Below are 20,715 nucleotides of genomic sequence, written 5' to 3'. Positions count from 1 at the left end.
CTATTTAAGTATTGATTTGTTTTGTTGAATTTATTTTTTTTTCAAGGAAAATTGGAAGAGGGTCCTATACTGCAATGTAAAGAGAAACAACATCAATAAAAATAAAGTTTTAAAAATCTTATCATGATAGAGAAATGGAAGACATGATTACTTAGAACAAAGGTCTGTCTCTTCCCCAGTGTCTGGCAGAACACAGCAGGGGCTTAATAAATGCATGAAGATTATGACCAGTCCCATTCACTTCTGGGCTTCAGGGAAGGTGTGTAGACGTTGTCCCCTCTACTCTGACCAAAAGTTATGTCATCTCTCTGTCTCTCAGCATCAGCCCCACCCCCTAGGCTGAGAGCAGCTACTCAAAACCACTGGCCAGCCCTGCCCCGGAAGCGACAGCAGAAAAATTTAGTAAGAAAAAGAAAACCTTAAAGGGGCCCAGGAGCCCTGCTGAAAAGCAGCCTAAACCTCAACACCTGCAGCAAGGGCTGGGACCAACTTTCTGCCAGAGTAAGAACTAGGGGGCCTGGGGCTGTCTGCTGGGGATGCAGAGTTCCTAGGCCCAGCTTTGTAGGCAATGAGAAAACTGGGCAGCCTCCTCTGAGGAGCGTTCTAAGCAGCACCAGGAACGGAGGATGGGATGGGGAAGAAGGGAAGGCACCCCTGGGGCACCTCAGCCTGAGTCCCAGGCAGCCAGAGATGCTAGCAGTGGTAACAGCAATGACCAGGGTCCCACCCAGGCCACTAGAACCTCAAAAAGGGGGAGAACATGGTCCATGGGGTAGTTCAATGAATAAGGAGTCAGAAGATCTGGGTTCAAATTTCAGTATCATACCTATGTGACCTAGGACAAATCATGACTTGCCTCTAACAGTCTTAAGATGGCAAAAAAGTCTCTATAATCACTTTCATTTCAAAAATCCTGCCAACTTAACCTGTGGAAAGGCCCTGGGCCCAGTTACGTTCAAGGAATCGCCAGGCCCGGCTCCAGCACTCTGCCCATTGGGGGCCCCTAGCTGATCCTTATCAACTACAGACAGTATGATGGGGGAGGGTAAGATGCCTTAGACTGGGGATCAGAAAACTGGCCGCCACTTACTCCTCATGTGATCCTGGCCCCTCATTTCCCGTTTCAAAGCTGATCTCAGTTCACTCATCTATAAAATGGGAGCAAGAGATTTGGGCTGCAGGTGTCTTGGGATGGCTCCAGGGAGATGTTAGCAATGACATCAAATGGGACATCTTTGCCAGCTCAACCTGATTACGGCCCGGTTGCTTCGGACATGTCCTCTCTGGGCCCATTAAGTCACTCACTTGAACTTAAGACAGATGGATTCTCACTGATGGGGAAGTAGAACTTACACACCAGGAGCTCCATCACAGCTCCCCACAGGACACTTTTAAAAATAACCTCTGAGAATTGTTGGGGGGATAGGCCTTTATAAACCTTAAAAAAGTCAGAAATTTGCATATGCATGTAAAATCCTGACTCATCTATAAACACAAGCTATTCTTACTCCAGGGCTCTCCATACTTCTAAGAATTACCCTCTCCATCCCTCTCCCCTCAGTTCCCCGAGGAGCGAATAGGGCACGAACTCCTCGGTCAGGGGGGCCTCTCAGCTTAGCCTGTGACCTCAGAAGGAAGGAGGAATGAAGAGTTCCTGGGAAATATCCAGAGAGCAGACTTGGGAGCTCCAGCCAGCCAGTGAGGTGGGCAGGCTGACCGGGGCCAAGCTGGCTGATGCCGGAGCCTAAGAGTCTGACCCCCACCCCCAACCCCTCAGGAGCTCCTGGGGCACCTGGCAGAGAGCAGGGATGGAGGCAGGTCATGGTGGGCACAAGAGTCACAAGTCCGGCTTCAGCTTCAGCCGCCAACAACACGAGACACTCAAAATCTCAGGGTGCAAAGGGGCATTTGGGCAGCTGCCTGACTCTACAGACTGGGAAGCAGAGGCCCATGGTCTGCAGATGACTTGGGAGCCCACCCAGTGAGGCAGCCCTAGGAAGTTGGGTGGCCTTCCCGCTGCAGTCCGGGGAAGCTTGCAATAAATAAAGCCCAGCTCAGATGCCATTCTCAGCAATTCAGTCCGTGCCAGCCTGGGCTTTGGAGCTTTATCCAACGATCTAAACACTCTGCTGGTCTTGGGCCTGGGGAAGAGGGGGGTGGGGGGAACTTGTCACCCGCAGAGGTGCTGGGATCCCATCTGTTAGCAGAGTTTTTAAGGGCTGGCTTTCAGGCAGGCATCCTTCCCAAGGCCTCTGCCCGCTTTCTGCCAGCGAATCACCCATGCCCCTCCCCACAGAATCCCCTCTTCCCCAGGCACATAGCAAAGGGATGCCCCAGAGCAGCCCAGCCACCTGCTGCCTCCTCGAGCTTCAGAAAGGGGGGAGGGTGAAATTGTGCCCCATGCCAGACACAAGAGAGTCTTTGTTGTCTCCCTGTTGGTCTGGGGGGGGCAAGAGAGCCAGCCCACGGCTGGGTGACCCCAGCTCCCAGGCCCTGCCCCCCCTAGTGTAAATGACCTGGGAATTTAAGGGTACCTTCATCAGCACACCCCCCCCCCCCAAGCACGTGGGAGAAGGGGCCGGACAACAGGACTGGGAACTGAGAAGTTCTAATCACGTCCCACTCCTAGATCAGTGCATGGCTTTCCTTCCTTGGGCCTCAGTCTCCTCTGCTGTAAAGCAGGAAGCAACACTGAATTAGATGATTTCTCAGTTCTAACACTTAATGGCTAAAGATTCCAGGGTTCTTTGCTAACCCATGGGCACAAAGGCCACGATATCAGAGCCTTCCAAGGGCCCATACAAAAAGGGAGGGGCCAAACAGACATTCCGAAGTAATCATGGCACCTTTAAACCAACTAGCGCTAAGCGGTCAGAGGGCCACCGTGGGCTGGGGCTAGAAGAAGGGACGGGAGAGCGGGGCCAGCGGGCACTTACATGGTGCGAAAGGCTTACAGAGCACCGCCCGCCGTCCCGAATGTGAGCTGCCCGCCGAGGCAGGGACGGCCCGGGCCATCACCACACCAGCTCCTGGCTGCACCGAGAAGGGGGTCAGGAGAAACTCAAAGATGAGAAGGCTTCTCTGAGCCGGCACAGCGACCTGGGAGACCGGACTTACAGCCAGGGCCATGGAACAGGTGTGCTGCCGTCTCACCCCCGCCCCAGGAACTGGTGCCGTGGAATCCGATGGCCCAGAAGCACCGACCTCCCCCTCTTTTCCTGCAGAGCAGGGCACTGGGGAGAAGATTCCAAATACTGTCAGACTCATATTGGAGAGAGAATGGCTTTGCTAAACTGGGGTTTTTTCCCCTGATTTTTTTTTTTTTAAATAAACAACAACAACAACAACAAAAAAAAACAAACGGAGGAGAATATATTCAGAAAAAGGTAAACAGAAGATATCAATAACCACTATTTTAAGGTCAAAGCCCAGTTTCTCCAGTCTCAATCCCAGTATTTTTCTCACCACACCACCATGCCATAAAATAGCTTTAACTAAGGCCGAGGATGAAATGAGGTGAGGTGGTGAGGGGGTTGGGGAAGAAGGAGGAGAAAGGAGGGGCCTGAGAGAACGAGTAGAGTAGAATCTGACTCATTCAGCCATGGAAGCCGCTATTAGGCACATTCAAGCTAAAGCAAGAGAGGAGCTCAGAGATCACTGAAGACCATCTTTCCAGGCCCCCTCCTCCCCATTTTCCAGATGGGAACTCTGAGGCCCAGAGAGAAGGGATCTTGGCCATTATAGCAGGACCTGAACCAGACAGAAGCCGGGTCTCCTCATTTCTAGCCAGAGACTTCTTACAGGATGGAAAATTATCCCCCTCCACTGGGGGAGGGGAGAGGATGTTGACAATGTCTCTTAACCATCCCGGCTTCCCTTATGGTTCGATCCGGCCCTTGTGCTAGGAGGCCTCAGAGAGAAGGATCCCGGGGCCACCTGGGGGGCCGGCCCCATCCTTAGGCTTCCTCCCAGAACTAGACCTGTTGCTCTCAGCACAGGGGGCCAGCATCCCAAACATGGGGGAAGCTCTCAGGCTGGATGGGGACCCGTATCCCAAGCCTGAGCCAGCAGGGGATCCAAGGCTAATCTTGGGGGGGTTGGGAGGGAGACGCTCGGGGAAGCCTCAGTCTTCTCTTGCAGAGGCCCCGGGTGCGGAGGCAGGGCCGGGGCTTCTTGGATACTGGAGGACCCCCTCAGCCGTGGTCCTGTCCCAGCCACTTCTCTTCCTTTAAAAAGCAGGTACTGTGCAAACCCTGCCCACTTCCCAGCATCACAGCTAGGAAAGCCTCCCAACCAGACGTGGGAATTGTTGTTACTGCTATTGTTTGTGCAGGAAGGCCCCTCGGGGCCCCAGCAGCCCCAGGCCCCTCTTCCCAGCTCACTCACAAAGCCCAGCAGACAAAGGCGGCTGCCAGGCCTGTCTTCCCCTCTTCTTTAGCCTCCCCTCCCAGAAGAGAGAGGCCAGACAGGGACTGGGCCTCCCGGAAGACAAAGCCCTATTAAGGGGGAGGGGAAGAAAGGCTTCTTTCTGGCCCAGCATCTCAATGCCTGTTGCTAGCCTGGGCCTATTCAAGTTCTAATGAGCTGGCTGCCCGGGGAGGGAGGGGCAGCGGGAGGGGTGCCTGGGCCCACTCTGCGCTTAAGGGGCCAGCACCCATTCCAGGAGGCAGGCTTCTGCTCCGGCGGCCACACACCGAGCAGGGCCCGTCCAAGAGTGATGCTGCCCACCCCGGTCAGTGCAAAGGAGGGATGGGCAGACAGAGATCCTTCCCAGACAGAATTCACAGCAACTGATCTGTGACCTAACTGGGGGCATCTTGAATGATCAGGGCTCTTCCCCACCCCACCAAGGCACTCGTGCCTCTAAGTGCCCAGGATTCTCCACCTTTCCCTAGCATGCTCAGGACTCACTTTCACAACTCAAATCCCTGGAAAAGAACCCAGGATTCAACCCCCAGGTCTGTACTCTGTCCCCCCAGTTGGAGGGCAACTTCCCCTCCAAATTCCCAGCTACAGGCTTTGGCCCCTGAAACCTTGTGATTCTACTGATAAAACCGCAGAAGCTGGGGAAGTCCCTTGATCTCCTAGCATCTCAGCTTCCTCATGTAAATCAGCAGGATTACACTGGATAGTCTCTGGCAGGGACGCTCCGGCTGCAGCCCTACCTTGCCAGCCCAGCCATGGGCCACCCCACCCCAGGGCCCAAGGTCCTTGGAACGAAGAGGCTGGAGGCGGCCTTCCGAGCTTACAGATGGCCCTTGACAAATTTATTGGTGAATATCACTGGGAAAAAATCAGGCTGGTAATGGCACAGTACATTTATAACCCACTTAGGGCATCATTACTGCCAGTAATTCTGCTTTCATGGCACCATTTCCCCAGATAACAGGCAGGCGGTTCCCACTTGAGGGCCGGCCTCCTCTAGGGATCCCCAGCTCTCCTTGGTGAGCAAAGCAGCGGCATCCTGAGCCTGGGACGCTAAAGCCGGTGTCCGTCCCCCAGCCCATGGACTCTGCAGGCCCAGGCTCCTTTTCTAGAGAGTAGATGGACAGCCCACCATTATTTATTCTCATCTTAGATCTCCAATCCATAGCCATGGGATCCAAGTTACAATGTGTTGGGGATCATCTAATAAACTGAAGTCCATCAGGGATAGGTGACGTGATTAAGGTCATCCAGACAGTAAATAACCAAAGTGATAACTAGAGAGGACTTCAGAGGGTGGTTGTCTAAGCCAACCCACACAGACACAGGAATTCCACCTGTGGGCACCTGGATGCAGCCGAGGGTCTGGGATTCAATCCTGGTTCTGGCACTTACTAGAACCTGTATGACTTTGGGCAGGTCACTCTCCTCCCTCTGAGCCCCCACTTCTCCCACTTCTCCTTCCATACAGTTAGGAGAGGTTGAGCCACATTATCCTAAATCATATAATGGGGAAATAAAAACACATAAGTAATTCTGATACAAGAAAGAATACAAAGCCGAGAACCAAGTAGAATGTCATGAGACTGATGAAGGTGAGAAGTCACTGTCTTCTGAACATCCTTCAAAGACCTTCTCAAAGGTCACCCTTCCCAGGAAGCCTTGGGCCTCTGAATTAGCGTGTACTAAGTCCATCTTCGGAATAAAATCTCTCAAGAGATTCAATAATTTCCATAGGAGTTTGAGAGGTAGCCACAGGTCCATGCCTGAACCCTAGGGGCACATATGAGGGCCTCAGCAGAGCCTCAATTCTACTTGTGGAATTGAGAGTTGGAGAGGGCCTTGTATGGGATGCTGTCTGGTATAAAGTCTTGGGAATTTGGTGGGTAGAGAGGGGAGTCCACCAGGTGCCAGACCAGAGAGAGGACTGGGAGTCTGCAAAGCTTAGTTCTAGACTCTCCTCCTCCACTGACTGTGTCATCCTGGGTAAGTCCTTTTCCTTCTCTCAGTTTCAGCTTGACAGAGTTGGGGGTTTGTCTAAGGGCTTTCAGAACTGTCTTAATTTTAGAACCTGGAAAGTTGGAGCTGGAAGGGACTCCAGAGACCATTTCCTAAAACAAGCCCCCATTTCATAGGTGAGGAAAGCAAAATTCAGAGATAATGCTGAACTCCAGGAGACACAATTAGTCAGGGGGTGAAGGATGGAGAGGGGGGTCAGTCCCAGGTCTCTCTACTTTGCTTTTATTCTGGCCTTCCCAGGTCTGAGCTCAGGGACTCCCAGAAACCCAAGCTCAAGGGGAACACTGTGGCCTAAGCAGAATCCCTAACCATTACAGGCCTATTGGGAGCAGGGGCCTGCCATCACTAGAGGGGTACAAAATGCAACAAGACAAAATCCCCCAGCTTAGGGACCCATCTCCTATCTCCCCAGCAATTTCCCCAAAGAAAAGGAGCAGCCTTCCAGTTTCAAGACAGCTCAGCCCTTTCTTCCCTTTCCTGCCTCAGGCTATAAAAGGGGACAAAGGGTAATGGAGGACACCCCACCAAGAGCACTTATACTCCCCTCCCTTTCCCCTCAGTAGCCACCACAGGGAAGAAGAACACCCCCCCCCCTCAGCCTGTCTCTCTTCCCCTCCCCCAAAGTCATAGGGCCTCTACAAACTGGTGGAGGTTATTGAAATGCAAACTAGCTGAGAAGCCAGCCAGGGTTACATTTGCATCTTCTTTACTACAATTCCTCCCCACCCACGGTAGAGAAATGGGGCCTCAACTCTGAGGCTCATGGATTTCAGGGCTCAAGTAGTGATCTTGAGGGGCCAAATAAATGAGAGCTCAGGGCCAAAGCATAGTTTCCAGCAGGGTCCGGTTCCTCCCTTCATTTTAGCTCCTTTATTATCATCACCATCACCATGATAGCTAACATTTATGTGGCACCTATTATGTGCCAGGCACTTTACAGATATTAACTCTTTTGATCCTCATAATGACCTAGAGAGGTAGGAGCCATTATCTCCATTTTACAGATAAGGAAACTGAGGCAGACCGGGGTGAATGATTCCATGTGAGATCTTCACCTTTCTTGGGGGGAGGAAGTAGAGATACAAAGGTGAAACACTATTGAGTGACTGGCTGGATTTAAACTCAGATCTTCCTGCCTCCAGATCCAAAGCTCTATCCCCTGGAGCCACCTCGATACCTTCAGACACTGTTAGAACATCAGAGTTCTACCTTCTTCTACCACCAATTTAAGGTGTGACCTATGTCCTTGGGAAAGGGCTTGGGCTATAAGGCAGGGGAGTATAAAGGAAAGAGATGTTTGGAGTATAAGGTTCTGGGGTCAAATTCAGCTTTGACACTTAGGACCTCTGTCTAACTGGACAAGGCTCTCAACCTCTGGACCTCCGTTTCCTCATCTGCAAAGTGAACCTTTCCAACTCTAAAGCTCCAATTCTATAATCGTTAACTCTCCCAATTCTGCCATCCTAAAGTCCCTTTGAGTCTGACATTCTATATTCTCTTCCAATTCAAATGGAAGCTGAGCCTCTAAGTCTAATGGCAGAAGATACAGTACTTCCTGTGCTTCATCATCAACAAATATGAAGACGCTACATGTACCCATTCCTCTTCCTCTCTCAGCAGGGCTAATTCAAGCAAATCAATTCAGCACACATTCAAAAAGCGCCAACTGTGTTCACTGCCTTCCACCAGGTTCAGGAGGGAGAAGCAGAGCTGGAAGAAACGGCATGGCACTGCCAACTCCATTTTCTTCCACTTTGCCAGTAAGGAAGGCCAGGCCCATTCCTGGCCCCCCACTCCCTTCTTCAATCAATCAATCAAAATACATTTATGAAGCACCTGTTACTTTGACCCTGCTAGGCCTCCAGTATACAAAATCAAACAGGAAACAACCTTGTCTTCAAGGAGCCTACATTCTAGATGGAGGAAAGTGTAGAGGGCTGGAACTCTGGAAAAGAATACTTGAAACAAGGTATTAATTCAGTGGAAATGATGAGATGATGGTTCTCTAATTCACATACATACTTAGTACTTAGTATAGTGATGTAATAGTTCTCTAAGTTCACCCATAATCAATGCAATAAGTCAGGGAGGACATGATCACTTCCCTTTTTTTGGTGTTTTCATCTCTCTTCCTGAGAAGTGAGGGAGGATGTGACCACCTGTGTTCTAAAACAAAAGAAAGCGGGAGATGTGGAGGGTCAGAACTGTGGAGAAGTACACTTGACACAAGGTGTTAACTCAGTGGAATTGATGAGATGATGATTCTCTAGTTCACATATATATTTAGTACTTAACATGGTGATGTAATGATTCTCCAGTTCACACATAATCAGTATGCTGTGATGATGAAATTACAATAAGCTATAAAAGGGCGAAGAAGGACTGGAAGATAGACATTCTGTCTTTGAATACCCTCGTAGTGGCTCTCATGCCTCCTTCACTAAGATCAAGACTGGACCAGCATAAAGTATCTAGACTCTTCTTGACCATTCTTGTGGTGTCTATCCTGCTGAGACCAAGGCCCTTCTGGAGGAGCTCCAGAAAGCTAGCCTGAACATTAGAGGAAGGGGAAGAAAAAAACATGTACAAGTAGAAAACACAGACTAGGTGTCAGCCAGTTGGTAGAGATGACTTAAGCCTTGAGTAGAAGGTGGCCCCTGAGCTGAGTCTTACAGGAAACTCAGGATTGTGTGGGCAGAGCAAACCTTTGGAATGAGAGTGCTGGATAGGAAAAAGGCCAATAAGACTAAGGAATAAGGCTGGAGGGGGAGGCTGGGACCAGGCTGAAATGCCAAAGAATTGAGAATATATCTACTCCTAGAGATGGTGGGGCTGGTAGTAGTAGTAGTAGTAGTAGTAGTAATAATAATAATAATAATAATAATAAACAGATAAACTTTATGTGGCGCATATACATACACTTCCATATACATCTATATACACACATACCCTCTCTTAGTTGACACAACAATCCCATGATTGTTATTTTCACTTTACAGATGAGGAAACTGAGGCAGATGGTAGTTAAGGGACTTGCCCAGAGGTTGAATACTTAGTGAATGTCAGAAACAAGATCTTCCTGACTCCCACTTCAGCTCTCTATATTCTCTGTCTCTTACCTGCCTGGGGATCCACTGAGGTTTATCAAGCCGGCGTGACATGGTCACACAGTGATTTAGGACAATCACTTGGGCTGCATGGAAGGCAGAGAAGCAGACAGACCCTATCAGGCAGAGAGAAAGAAAGACTGTGTCCCTGACACTGTGGAACTGCCACCTGCGGTGAGCTTGGACAAGTCACTTCCCCATTAAAGGCGTATTTGGCTTCCTCCTCTCTAGAATGAGATGGTTGAACTAGAGAGGGTCCCTTCCAGCTCTAAATCTTATGAAGGCAGATGAAATACTTGGGAAGGGGGCCCAGTACCTTTTTCCTATAGGCTGATCGAATTCTAAGGGGGGGGAAATCCCCAATACTCAGTGGAGCTAAGTTAGCCCAGGCAAGAGATCCTGGGAATATCAACCCCTCATCCTGAACAGAAAAACCGAAGAGACGAGGAGAAACTGAAGGAAAGCTGTGAAATGGAGCCACTTTTCAGGCTGAGGCCTGGGGTTTCCCAAGTCTCCTCCTCCCCAAATGTTTGGGACTCAAAGGACTTTCCCGCCTTCATCTAAAAATAACTCAGGGCACTGGGTGAAGTGGGGAATGATAAAGGAAACTCGAGACTGGAACTGGAAGACTAGAACAATCTATGGCAGATGGGGGAAAAAAGAGGAATAGAAGAAGGGAGGGCTATGTGTTCTTCTGCAGAGAGTTCAGGCTCCAAAAACCATAAACCTCCCAGACACAGGGAGGATCACATCTTTGGTTCCCTTCCCTTCCCTTTCCCTCCTCCCCCCAATCCTTCTGCTGATTCATAATCAGGAGAGTGATGGGAATGGTGACAGAGGTCAGTAGCCCCAGAGAGTGGCCCTGATGCTTAGAAAACTGAGTCTGTTGAAGGATGTCCATAGGATTCTTAACTGGAAGGGTCCTTTGAGATCCATTCCGTTCAATCCCTTCATCGTACAAAAAAGGAAACTTAAGAGAGGAAGGAATTTACTTAGTTACACAACTTGTAAACAGCAGTTGGGATTTGAACCTTGGCACTACTTCCAAATCTAGGACAACAGAAGCTCCTTCCCCCAAAGGATCTCATTTTGTCTTTCCAACTATCCAGTGAGGGAGTTGGGCAGGTCTGCAGGCCTCATTTTACAAATGGCTAAGTGACATGTCCAGGTCACTGTGGGGAAGTCAGTGCCAGGGCTTTAGTACAGGTCTCCTGATGATAAATCCAACACTTTCTCCACCGTGTTCAGGAAGGGGGACAGAAAAACGGACAGCACTCAGACAAACAGCTTCTGGGACCATTAACTCCCATCCCACTTCCATCTAAATCTTGCCCATCACCGCCCTTCCCTACACTCTATCTCTGATTGAATACCCAGAGACCCACTGGCCTCAGACTCCCCATACACAGAGAGCATTAGTTGGCGAATGGCCAATGATGAATAGAGCTTTAGGGTTTAGAAAACACTTTTCTCACACCACTCTGGTACCCAAAAACAGATGAGGACACTCAGAAGCTACAAGAAATGAATATATCTGTCCTAGGTCATACCACTAGTAAATGATGGAGTGAGTCTCTTGCATTGCAGCTAGTCTCCCACCTGAATCAAAGCAGCACAGGATTTGAAATCTGATGATCTGTGTTCAAAGTATGTTTCTATTTGTGAGTTTTTGGCCAAGTCCCTTCCAAACTATGGGCTTTAGTCTTCTCCTCTCCCAAGTATGGAAGCTGGACTGGATAGATGATTAAAATATGTTCGTTCCCATTCTAAATTTTATGTTCTTCTAACTTCCAATTCTTACTCCCATGTGCATCCATAGAATAACTTCCCAAGTCTAACCAGTCCAGATTCCCTCCCCAACAAGCCTGGCATCTAAATGGGAGGGGGATTAAACCCAACACCAAGGATGGGTGGTGTAAGCTCTTTGGACTCATAGCCTGAGCCCTTCTCCTCCCCAACAGCTGTCTCTGGGAATCACTGCCCAGGCCAAGGGCTGAACAGGATTTCCAGGCCTTAGGGATGGTTTTGAGAGCAAGGATTCCTGGGAAAGCAACTGCTGCAATTGACTGGGCACTGAATTTGAAGCCACAACACCTGATTCAAATTCAGACCCTGCTATTTTTGTTGTAATCTTGGCCAAGTGCTTAATCTCTCTCAGCTTCCCAGCTCTAAAATGGGGGCATTGGGGAAGATGGTCTTTAAGTCTCTTTGCAGCTCTAAATTGATTTGATGAAAGAGTCGGCTTTTCGTAGTGGCTAGAAACTGGAAGATGAATGGATGTCCATCCATTGGAGAATGGTTGGGTAAATTATGGTAGATGAAGGCTATGGAATATTATTGCTCTGTAAGAAATGACCAGCAGGAGGAATACAGAGAGGCTTGGAGAGACTTACATGAACTGATGCTGAGTGAAACAAGCAGAACCAGGGTACACTTCAACAACAATGCTGTATGAAGATGTATTCTGATGGAAGTGGAAATCTTCAACATAAAGAATCCATCTCACTTCCAGCTGATCAATGATGGACAGAAACAACTACACCCAGAGAAGGAACACTGGGAATTGAATGTAAAATATTAGCACTACTGTCTATCTACCCAGGTTACTTATACTTTCGGAATCCAATACTTAATGTGCAACAAGAAAATGGTATTTACACACATATATTATATCTAGGTTATACTGTAACACATGTAAAATGTATGAGATTGCCTGTCATCTAGGGGAGGGAGTAGAGGGAGGGAGGGGAAAATCTGGAAAAATGAATATAAGGGATAATGTTATAATTTTTTTACTCATGCATATATACTGAATTAATAAAAAAGTAAAACTTCCCATGTTAGTTATTTTGTACAAAAAGACTTGAATAAAAGAAAAAAAGATAATAAATGTAAAGCTCTTTGTAATATTTAAAGAGCTAAATAATCTGCTACTGTTATTATTTTTTCATGTAAAACTTTCCATATTAGTCATTTTGTACAAAAGGGCTTGAATAAAAGATGAAAGAGTCGGGCTCTCTTCAGACCTTCACAGGTTGACTCTGTCCCTGATTCAAAATCATTTCTGAGGACGGACCTGAACTCCTGCAATCATTTTAGGCTTTGGTAAAATGTGTTATAGCCAGAGTCAAAGCAGCAGAAACCAAGGTGAGGAGGGAGCCAGGACAGAGGGATACAGAGTGCCTACCAGACACTTCCTAAAAATGGGCACTGGGATGGTATTATGTTCAATCAACATTATTAGCTACAGACCCTGCACACCAACTTAACCCAACTGAGCCTATTGTTTTGGGGCCTGGCTGCTGGCCAAAAGAGCTTTACAAAATTAAAAGGATTTTTTTTTTTAAACCCATGGATCCAACAATGAACAAAGATGTCTTTCCCATCCTGGCTAATTCTTCAGAGAGCTATTAGGGAGTGCTTAGCTTTCTCAGGCACAATGCACGTCAATAATAACCCACCATGATTATAGGAGGGCCCATTATTGTCACACAAATCTTAAATGTGCCCAACACAAACGGATGCTGAGGCCAAACGAATGAACTTGAGTTTATAGAGAGAGCACTATATATAGTGAGAGCTCCAGGCAGAACTATGCAGATGACATCCGGGCCCATTTCAAGGGCTGCTCCATCTGAGTTAGTGACCCCAAGTATATTATTCAATCTCTTTGGGCTTTCATCGAAAATGGGAGTTGGGGTGAAAACTCCTCCTTCTAGGATGCTGTGAGGCTCACAGTGGGCACTTGCACCTCCCCTGTATGTGTAATGGGGCTATAATGGGGATTGAGAGGCTCTCCCAAGTACCTCTGAGAAAGCATTCCTTGTTTGGGATAGGAGAGCTGATTAGGCAGGTGCATCCTTCCTATTAAGCCTGGCTCACCTATTACAGCACAGACTTCACCCACTCATCTTCTGAAAGGAGTCCATCCACCTGTGATTCATCCCGGCCAGCGCAATCCATAGCAGCAGTAGCCAGATTGAAGCCTATTTGGGGGGGGACTCTCAAAACACAAGGGCAGATGGCCTCCATGATATGACAGGGAATGAACTGCTCTGTGTATGGCTCTCATATAGTATAAGAACGTCCCTCTCTTCCTTCTTCCCTGAACTCCCTCCCCACCAGCAGGTCTGTGTTTCTGTAAAACTGGACTAGATGACCCTTCTAGGGGTGTCTCTTCTCTTTCTCATTCCCCAGGGACAAATGCCTCCTAACTTCCACCCTCACCAACCCAGCACCATTTTCTCTCATTGTTATGGTCCAATTCCTGGTTAAAGACATTAATCCTCACCTTGTTATATTGTATTTCAATACTGTGCCCCGTAACAGCCAATATTCACCCCCAGGGAGGCCCAGGTCTGATCTTGAACCCAACAAAAGGGTTGCTTACTATGGACCTGTTAAAGAACTCAGTCAAAAAAGGGGTGGGGAAAACAATCACACTTATAATAATTTTCCAGGGAACAGAAGCACATAATCACAGTCTCAGTCACACACAGTGTCAGAGTTTGAAGAGACCTCAGAACAAAGAACACAGAACGTCAACAATCAAAGGGTTATTAGGGCACAGATTATTCAGCGCTAGAAGAGAGCTTAGAAATCATCTGGTCTATCTCCTTCATTTGATAGATTAAGAAACTTGAGGCCTTGGGAGGAGAAGTGACCTATCTACCCAGAGCCTGAGCAGTGTCAGAGTCAGGGCCTATTTCCAGTCCAATGGCCTTTCCCCTGCGCCATGGAAACCTCACCTCACTCCCTGGCTAAGACTTCATCCTATCCTATCCTGTCCTGTCCTGTCCTGCCCTGCCTGTCTAGAGTAGTTTCCCATCTCTCCTAGATTCCTCCAAGGGTCCTCCAGCTAACTTCTGCTTTCCTGGGAGAGAATACTAATAAGACTCCACCTGGAGTTACCTTCTCTTTTCCATTCCCAATCCTGGGGTCACAAGCTCTCTACTAACTTCCAGCTACCAGCCAGTCCTTCGATGCAGTAGAACCACTCCATTCAATACAGGCAAAGATTTGCTCCAGGAAGAAAGAAGAGGGTGGACAAAAAAATCTAAGTGCCTGCTGCTCTCCTGCCTAGCGGGCACACCTGTGCTTCCTGTTCGCACACACTTGCCTCCAGGGGTCCAGTGTGGGCAGATCTCTAATTTTCATTGAAAGGAGACTAGACTTTTTAAAAATAATTTTGCTAGAGACTTCAGGCGAAGAAAAAAACTAAAGGTCTTTAATCCTTGCCAGACTGTTTTATCAGCTGTGCAACTCTTGGGCAATTTCCTTTCCTTCTGGGGACCTCAGGTTTCTCATATGTTTAAAAAAAAAAAGGTTGGGATGGGGGGAGGTAAAAGGTAACATCTAAGGTCCCCTTATAACCTCTAAGGGGAAGAGAGGGGAAGGAGCATGTGTTTATTAAATGCCTTTTATGTGCTCAGCATTGTGCTAAGGGATTATTTCATCTAAATCTATGATACTGTAAATAATAATAATAGGTTACATTTATATAGTGGTTACTATGTATTGGGCTAAGTACTTTACAAATAATCATCTGATCCTCTCAACAACCCCAGGAAGTAGGTTCTATTATTATTTCCCATGCACAAATAAGGAAATTGAGGCAAACAGAGATTAAGTGGCTTGCCCAGTCTCTGAGCTAGTGAGTGTCTGGGACTGTATCTGAATTCAAGTCTTCCAGATTGCAGGCTTGGGGCTCTATCTATGAGCCACCCAGCTGATGGCTCTCAAGGTTTCATCTCCTTTCCTAACCACCAAATCCAGATTCTTCTCCAAACTGTAAACTGGAGGGAGGGGAGCTTGAAAAGCCTTGCAGATCTAAGCCTGGTGTAGAGCCCACAGACTTCCCTTTCTTAAAGGCTGGATGCTTCAGCTCAGTGAGATTCTGAGAAGAGAGAAATCTTAAGGATTTTAACTAGATTTCTTCCAGGATCCTGTCTGGTATATTTCTCTCTAGCATTTCAGTTACTCATGTGTTTGTGCTGTACCAAATTAGACTGTAAGCCCTTTGAGAGCAAAGGCTATGTTATTTCATCTTTTCTGTGCAATGGACACAGGATTTTACATCCATGTTTTATATGCCTTTGCAGTGGGAACATGCTGAGAGCCCAGTGAAAATCACCTTCTCATTTATAAAGAGCATTAGCCGTAAGGTCAGGAATCCTGGATTCAAATCCTAATGACTAACACTCTGGTGAGCTGTGAAACTTTAGGGATCTCTTCTGTTAAAACAGGGTACTTGCAACACCTACTTAGGACTAGAGCAAGGGAAGATTGTAAACACTTGGAGAGCAGGGAATAGTATTCCTGACACCCGACAGAGTGCCTTGCAATAAGAAGCCCTTAATAAATGTTTACTGAATTATAGCACTTATTACTATCGTGAGACATGGTGGCAAATACTCTAGATTCAGGGCAAACCTGAGTGCTGATCCCAGAGACAACATTTACTATGCCAGGTGTCCACAGGCCTTAGTCAGGTTTCTCATTTGTAAGATGGAGCTAATAATCCTTATAAAGAGTGCTATAGGGAAAACATTTTGTAAGTGTTAAAAGCACTAGAGAAATAACAGTTCTTATCAATGTTCCTGAAAAAATCCATCAGGGAGGGTGATCTGGGCTCCAAAGGCAGACACATAGGATAGAAAGTGGCTGGCACTGCCAGGAAGAGAGGGAAAGAAAGGGACAAGAGCCACAGAAATGGATAAAGGACAGAGCTTTGGGAAAGGCTTCCCAGGACAGAGGATACGTTGAATACTGTGCTCTGCTCTTTTCCTTCCTCTGGGCTTCCCCTCCTCCCCTGCCCCCACCAAGGCCAAGTTCCACTAGCAGCCGGACAAGGAAGGTCTTCTCTGACTGGTCCAGCTGCTTCCTCACCCCGCCACCCCCACCCCAAACCAGTCAGGGGGAAACTCGGAGTAAGACTCCCAGTACCAGTCCTCTGACAATAAAATCTTTCAACAGGGTAAGGGCACTGAAGCCTTTGGGAAGCCAACACAGGCACACAGGCAGATCCCTTCCATCAAAGCCACCTTAAAAACTAACTACAAATGACACTCTGGAGACATCAAAATACAGATCAGGTTTCTGCTACCCCAGAGGTCACATCCAAACCTGAGAGCCAATGGAAGCTTACAAAGAGACTGGCTGCCAAGAAGACCGCCCCATGCCGCCCAACACTCTGCTATCACATTCTCGGCTGCTCGTTTCCTCCTGCCAACCAGGAAGCTGTTCCTCTCTCAGAAACTTTTAAGAACCCAAGAACCATAAAAGCGTTGCTCCCACCCTGGACACATTGCTGGACACAGCACAGTATGTCAGTCCAAGAATAAAGTGGGACTGGGAGGAGGTTGGGCGGCAGACCTGGGCTCTGCAAAGCCCTTCTCCACCATTCAGTTGCCATCTTGAAAAAGTCTGCTTATCCCAAAGCCTCCCTGGTCAGTCATTCTGTCTGAAAACCACAGGCGATGCCAGGATCCTTAAACCCACAAGTCCAATGAATAGCTTTGCTGGAGGTGAGCATAGAGCTGTAATTACCCTAAAACTGATGCATGTGCCCAGAAATTACCACCTCTAATAGCACCTCTAATTAGTCACCATCCAGAAGAAAGGATGGATGCTGCCAGCCTGCAGCTCTCCCATCTTCCCCTGTGAAAAACAGTCTCATTTTACAACCATCTGAAGGGGAGCCCAAAACCATTTCTGGCTTCAAACAAGGGGGAATAAGATATCTCAAGACTTCAGCACTATTTACACTTGAACAGCTGCTATTTAAAAAAAAAAATAAGAAAAAAATCTAGTTTATTCCTGCTTTAAAAAAATCTCGGGGTGGGGGGAGCAGATCAGAAGACAGGCAGCCCAGCCCCGCATTGTGGGTTGAGAATCCCCAAGGTAGCCTTCCACCCTCTCTCTCCTCCTCCTAACCGAAGGCCCCGCTGTCCCTCCCCTCCCCGTTCTCAAAAAAGGAGGCTAGACAAGGGTAATACCAATTGGGGGTATAAAGGAGAATGGGGTTCAGAGGAGAATGATGTCATTGTGAGGAAAACAGCAGTCCCTGCCAGGGAAAGCTTCAAGCTGAAACAGGGACAATCTTCCACCTGCTACTTAAAGCTTGAGGTGGGCCCATCCCAAGGGGAAGGCCAACGTGAATGTGGAGAAAGGCATACACAGCTTGGGACCAGCCCACACAGCTTCCACCCACCTCTCAGAACACACCGCCAGGCACAGGAAGCAGCTTCTAACTGTGCGGAGAGCGGGGCTGTGCCCTGCCCTGCCCTCCCCGTAAACAGCTGGCCTCAGCCTTCCCCACCGCGCACACACAGTACTGGGTACATCCATTTCCTCCCCTCTCGACGTCAGAACATTTCATCAGTGATAAGCACCAGAAACACCACTCAAACGGTCAGGGAGCTCCAAAGAGGAGAATCCTCCCCCCTCCCCTCCCCCACCTCGATTTTGCCCCACACGGGTCCTCAGATGATTTCCTGATGCCCGGGGCCTAGGCCTCCCTGGGCTGGGGCTGTTTCCTTTCTACAGCTCCCAGGAGTCAGATGCCAGTCCCACAGGATCACAAACCCACCAGGGGTTTGTTTTCCCGGCCCTTCACACAAACCCCAGAGGAGTGGCCCAGGATCGGCCCAGCCGCTTTGTTTTTCTCCTTCCAGGCTTTTTTTTTTTTTTTTTTGAGGGGGGGGGTTGGATGAGGGTGGGGAGAGGTACCAGCTAGCACAGAACCACTTCCTTAACTCTAGGTAAAAGAATGGCTTCCCCATCAGCTCCAGAGCTTCCCCCCCCCCCAGCCTCGGGGGAGTCTCTTTACAAGATCCACCCCCCCACCCCCGCCAATCCTGGGCAATCGCTAAGACGCCCCGCCGCTCCGTGCCCCGCTGGTCCCCCCCCCCCCCCCCCAGCCACCCCGCCAGTCCCGCGGACTGTGAAAAAGGGAAGTCGAAGCTGCCTCCAGTTCCCGGACAGCAACATGTCCGTCCCTCCCCACCCCCCTCCCCTTCCCCTAGCGCCACCATTTTCCCCAGGGGCTGGAAGCAGATTTAAAAAAAAAAAAAAAGGTCGAAATCCCCTTTTCCAAAGATCCAAACAAACTCCCCCGCCTCCGGTTTAGGAGCACTCGGGAGGGGGTCGGAGGGCGAGAGCACACGCCGGGGAGCCAAGAAGAGGTTCAGTCCCCCATCCCCCCCACCCGCTCCGAGGGAGGGGCAGGGGGGGGGAACACTTCGAAACTCCAAAGCTCAAAGTAAGCGGAACGAGGCCCGGGAGGTGGAGGCAGCCCCAGCCCCCAGCGGCCCGGCAGCTTCCCCCCTTCCCACCACCAAGAGGAACTTCTCTATTTCCACCACCCCCCACCCGCACCCCGCCCTCCTCTCCAGTCCAGGGCGTTTCCGTAACCTAGGTAGGGGGTTTAGGGGAGTCGGAAAAAGCCTTCGATTCCCTCAGCCTTCCCTCCACCCCCGAGGCTTGGGAAATCCACCCACATCTCGCGCCCAGGAGGCAGCCGCCCGGCTCCCCATCTCTGCCCAGGGGTGGGGTGGGGTTGGGTGGAGAGATAGCGGAAAGACCGGGCTCGGCCGGGGACAGAAGGCAGATCTGTAGATCTTTAGGGGGCATGGGGGGGAGTGTGGAGGGGAGCTAGATGCAAGTGGTATTTGGGAGAACCTGTGACGTGGAAAGCGGTAGAGAGGAGTAAGTAAAACCTGAGGATAGGCAAAAGGCAGGTGGGGGCGTCCCCTAAGGGGGCAAAAGAGAGGCCGGAGGAAGTCTGGAGTAGAGGCTGGGAGGATTTCTGGGAGCGCGGGATGAGATGGGAAGGCAGTTTAAGAAGAGTCCCCCTCCCAAGGAAAGCAGGGATTCCAAGGCCCCCCCCCAAAGTGTGAAGACATAAGGGTCAGTTTGGTGAGCCTTGAGAAGGGTAAGAAAGTTTGGGGGTCGCTGGATTGGGGATGGAGGAGTTTGGGAGGCATGAGGAGGAGGCCAAGGAAAAATGGAATTGAGAGAGGGGACAGTGAATTAAGGAACAGTAGGAGAGAACGTGTGTGTGTGTGTGTGTGTGTGTGTGTGTGTGTGTGTGTGTGTGTGTGTGTGTGTGTGTGTGTGTGTGTATGGGTGTATGGAGAGAATAGGTTTGTGATTGCAAAAAGGAAGCACTCGTTTTGGAGGGCCTTATAAGGCTTGAGGGTATTAAGGTTTAGGGGTGTAGAGAAACAAGGATTTGGAGCCAGAAATGAGTGGACTGTGGGTAAGGATGCCAGGGGTCTGGCGCTCAGAGGGAGGGGTCAGCGAGGCTTGGGGTATAAATGAGGAAGGATGCCGGGGTCTGGAGATGGAGCTGGACCACAGATTTGGGGATTCGGGTCCAGAATATTGAAAGGGCCCATTGATAGGGCTGAGGAGAGGTGGGGGGGTTGGCAAGGAGGGGCAGGAGGGGCGCAGGTTTGGGGGGACTAGAGGGGGGTCTCCATTACACGGACACGGCAGGCTGGGGGCAGGGGTTGACAAGGTGGATTCGGGGACCCCCACCCGGGGTGGGAAAGCAGACCTCCGATGGTCAAAAGACAGATTAGGTCCAGTAAGTGACGGGCAGCGCTGGGAACCGTGCCGGCCCTTGTGGAGCCCGGAGGAAGAGGGGCCGCGGCCCGGGCGGAGGGGGGGCCGGGGGCGGGCCCAGGACCAATCCGGGGATCAGGCCCCAGCCTTACCGAGGAGCAGGAGCTTCACCTCCCGCGCCGCCTTCTCGCCGTCCTCCCGCAGGTTCTTGTCGATCATCTTCGAGCGCTCGGCCGCCGCCTTGTCCTCGGCGCTCACGGTGCACCCCATCCCGCCGGCCCGGCCCAGCCTGGCCCCGGCCCGGCCCCGTACCGTCCCGTCCCGCCTCCGCGCGCTCTGCCCGGACCCCGCGGACCGCGCTAGTGTGGGGAGCTCCCAGCGACTGCGGGCGGCGCCGGCTCCTCCGCAGCGGCCGCGACGGCGGGGCGGGGCGGGGCGGGGCGGAGCAGCCGCGGAGGCGGGGATTGGCCTGGAGGTGTGGCCAGGGCCCGGGACCAGGGGCGAAGATTGGGCGGGGGACGAGTGAGGTAAATCGGGGGCGGGGAAGGAGCCGAAGGGACCATCGAGGGTGGGGATTGGGCTGAAGGCTGGGCCA

At 50.0% G+C, this 20,715-nt stretch overlaps 1 protein-coding gene across 1 annotated transcript in view; it reads right to left on the bottom strand.

Annotated features, from left to right (window-relative positions):
- The window catches only part of GNAI2 (G protein subunit alpha i2), an 87,197-nt gene extending 66,685 nt beyond the window's left edge, over positions 1–20,512 (bottom strand). The window contains exon 1 of the mRNA XM_074283314.1: positions 20,273–20,512. Coding sequence (XP_074139415.1) covers positions 20,273–20,390 — 118 coding nt within the window. The 5' untranslated portion in view covers positions 20,391–20,512. The remainder of the gene's footprint in view (positions 1–20,272) is intronic.
- Positions 20,513–20,715: the final 203 nt, after the last annotated feature.

The sequence above is a fragment of the Sminthopsis crassicaudata genome, chromosome 1 (assembly GCF_048593235.1).
Source record: "Sminthopsis crassicaudata isolate SCR6 chromosome 1, ASM4859323v1, whole genome shotgun sequence".
Lineage (NCBI taxonomy): Eukaryota > Metazoa > Chordata > Mammalia > Dasyuromorphia > Dasyuridae > Sminthopsis > Sminthopsis crassicaudata.
This window is presented reverse-complemented; position numbering and strand designations above follow the sequence as displayed.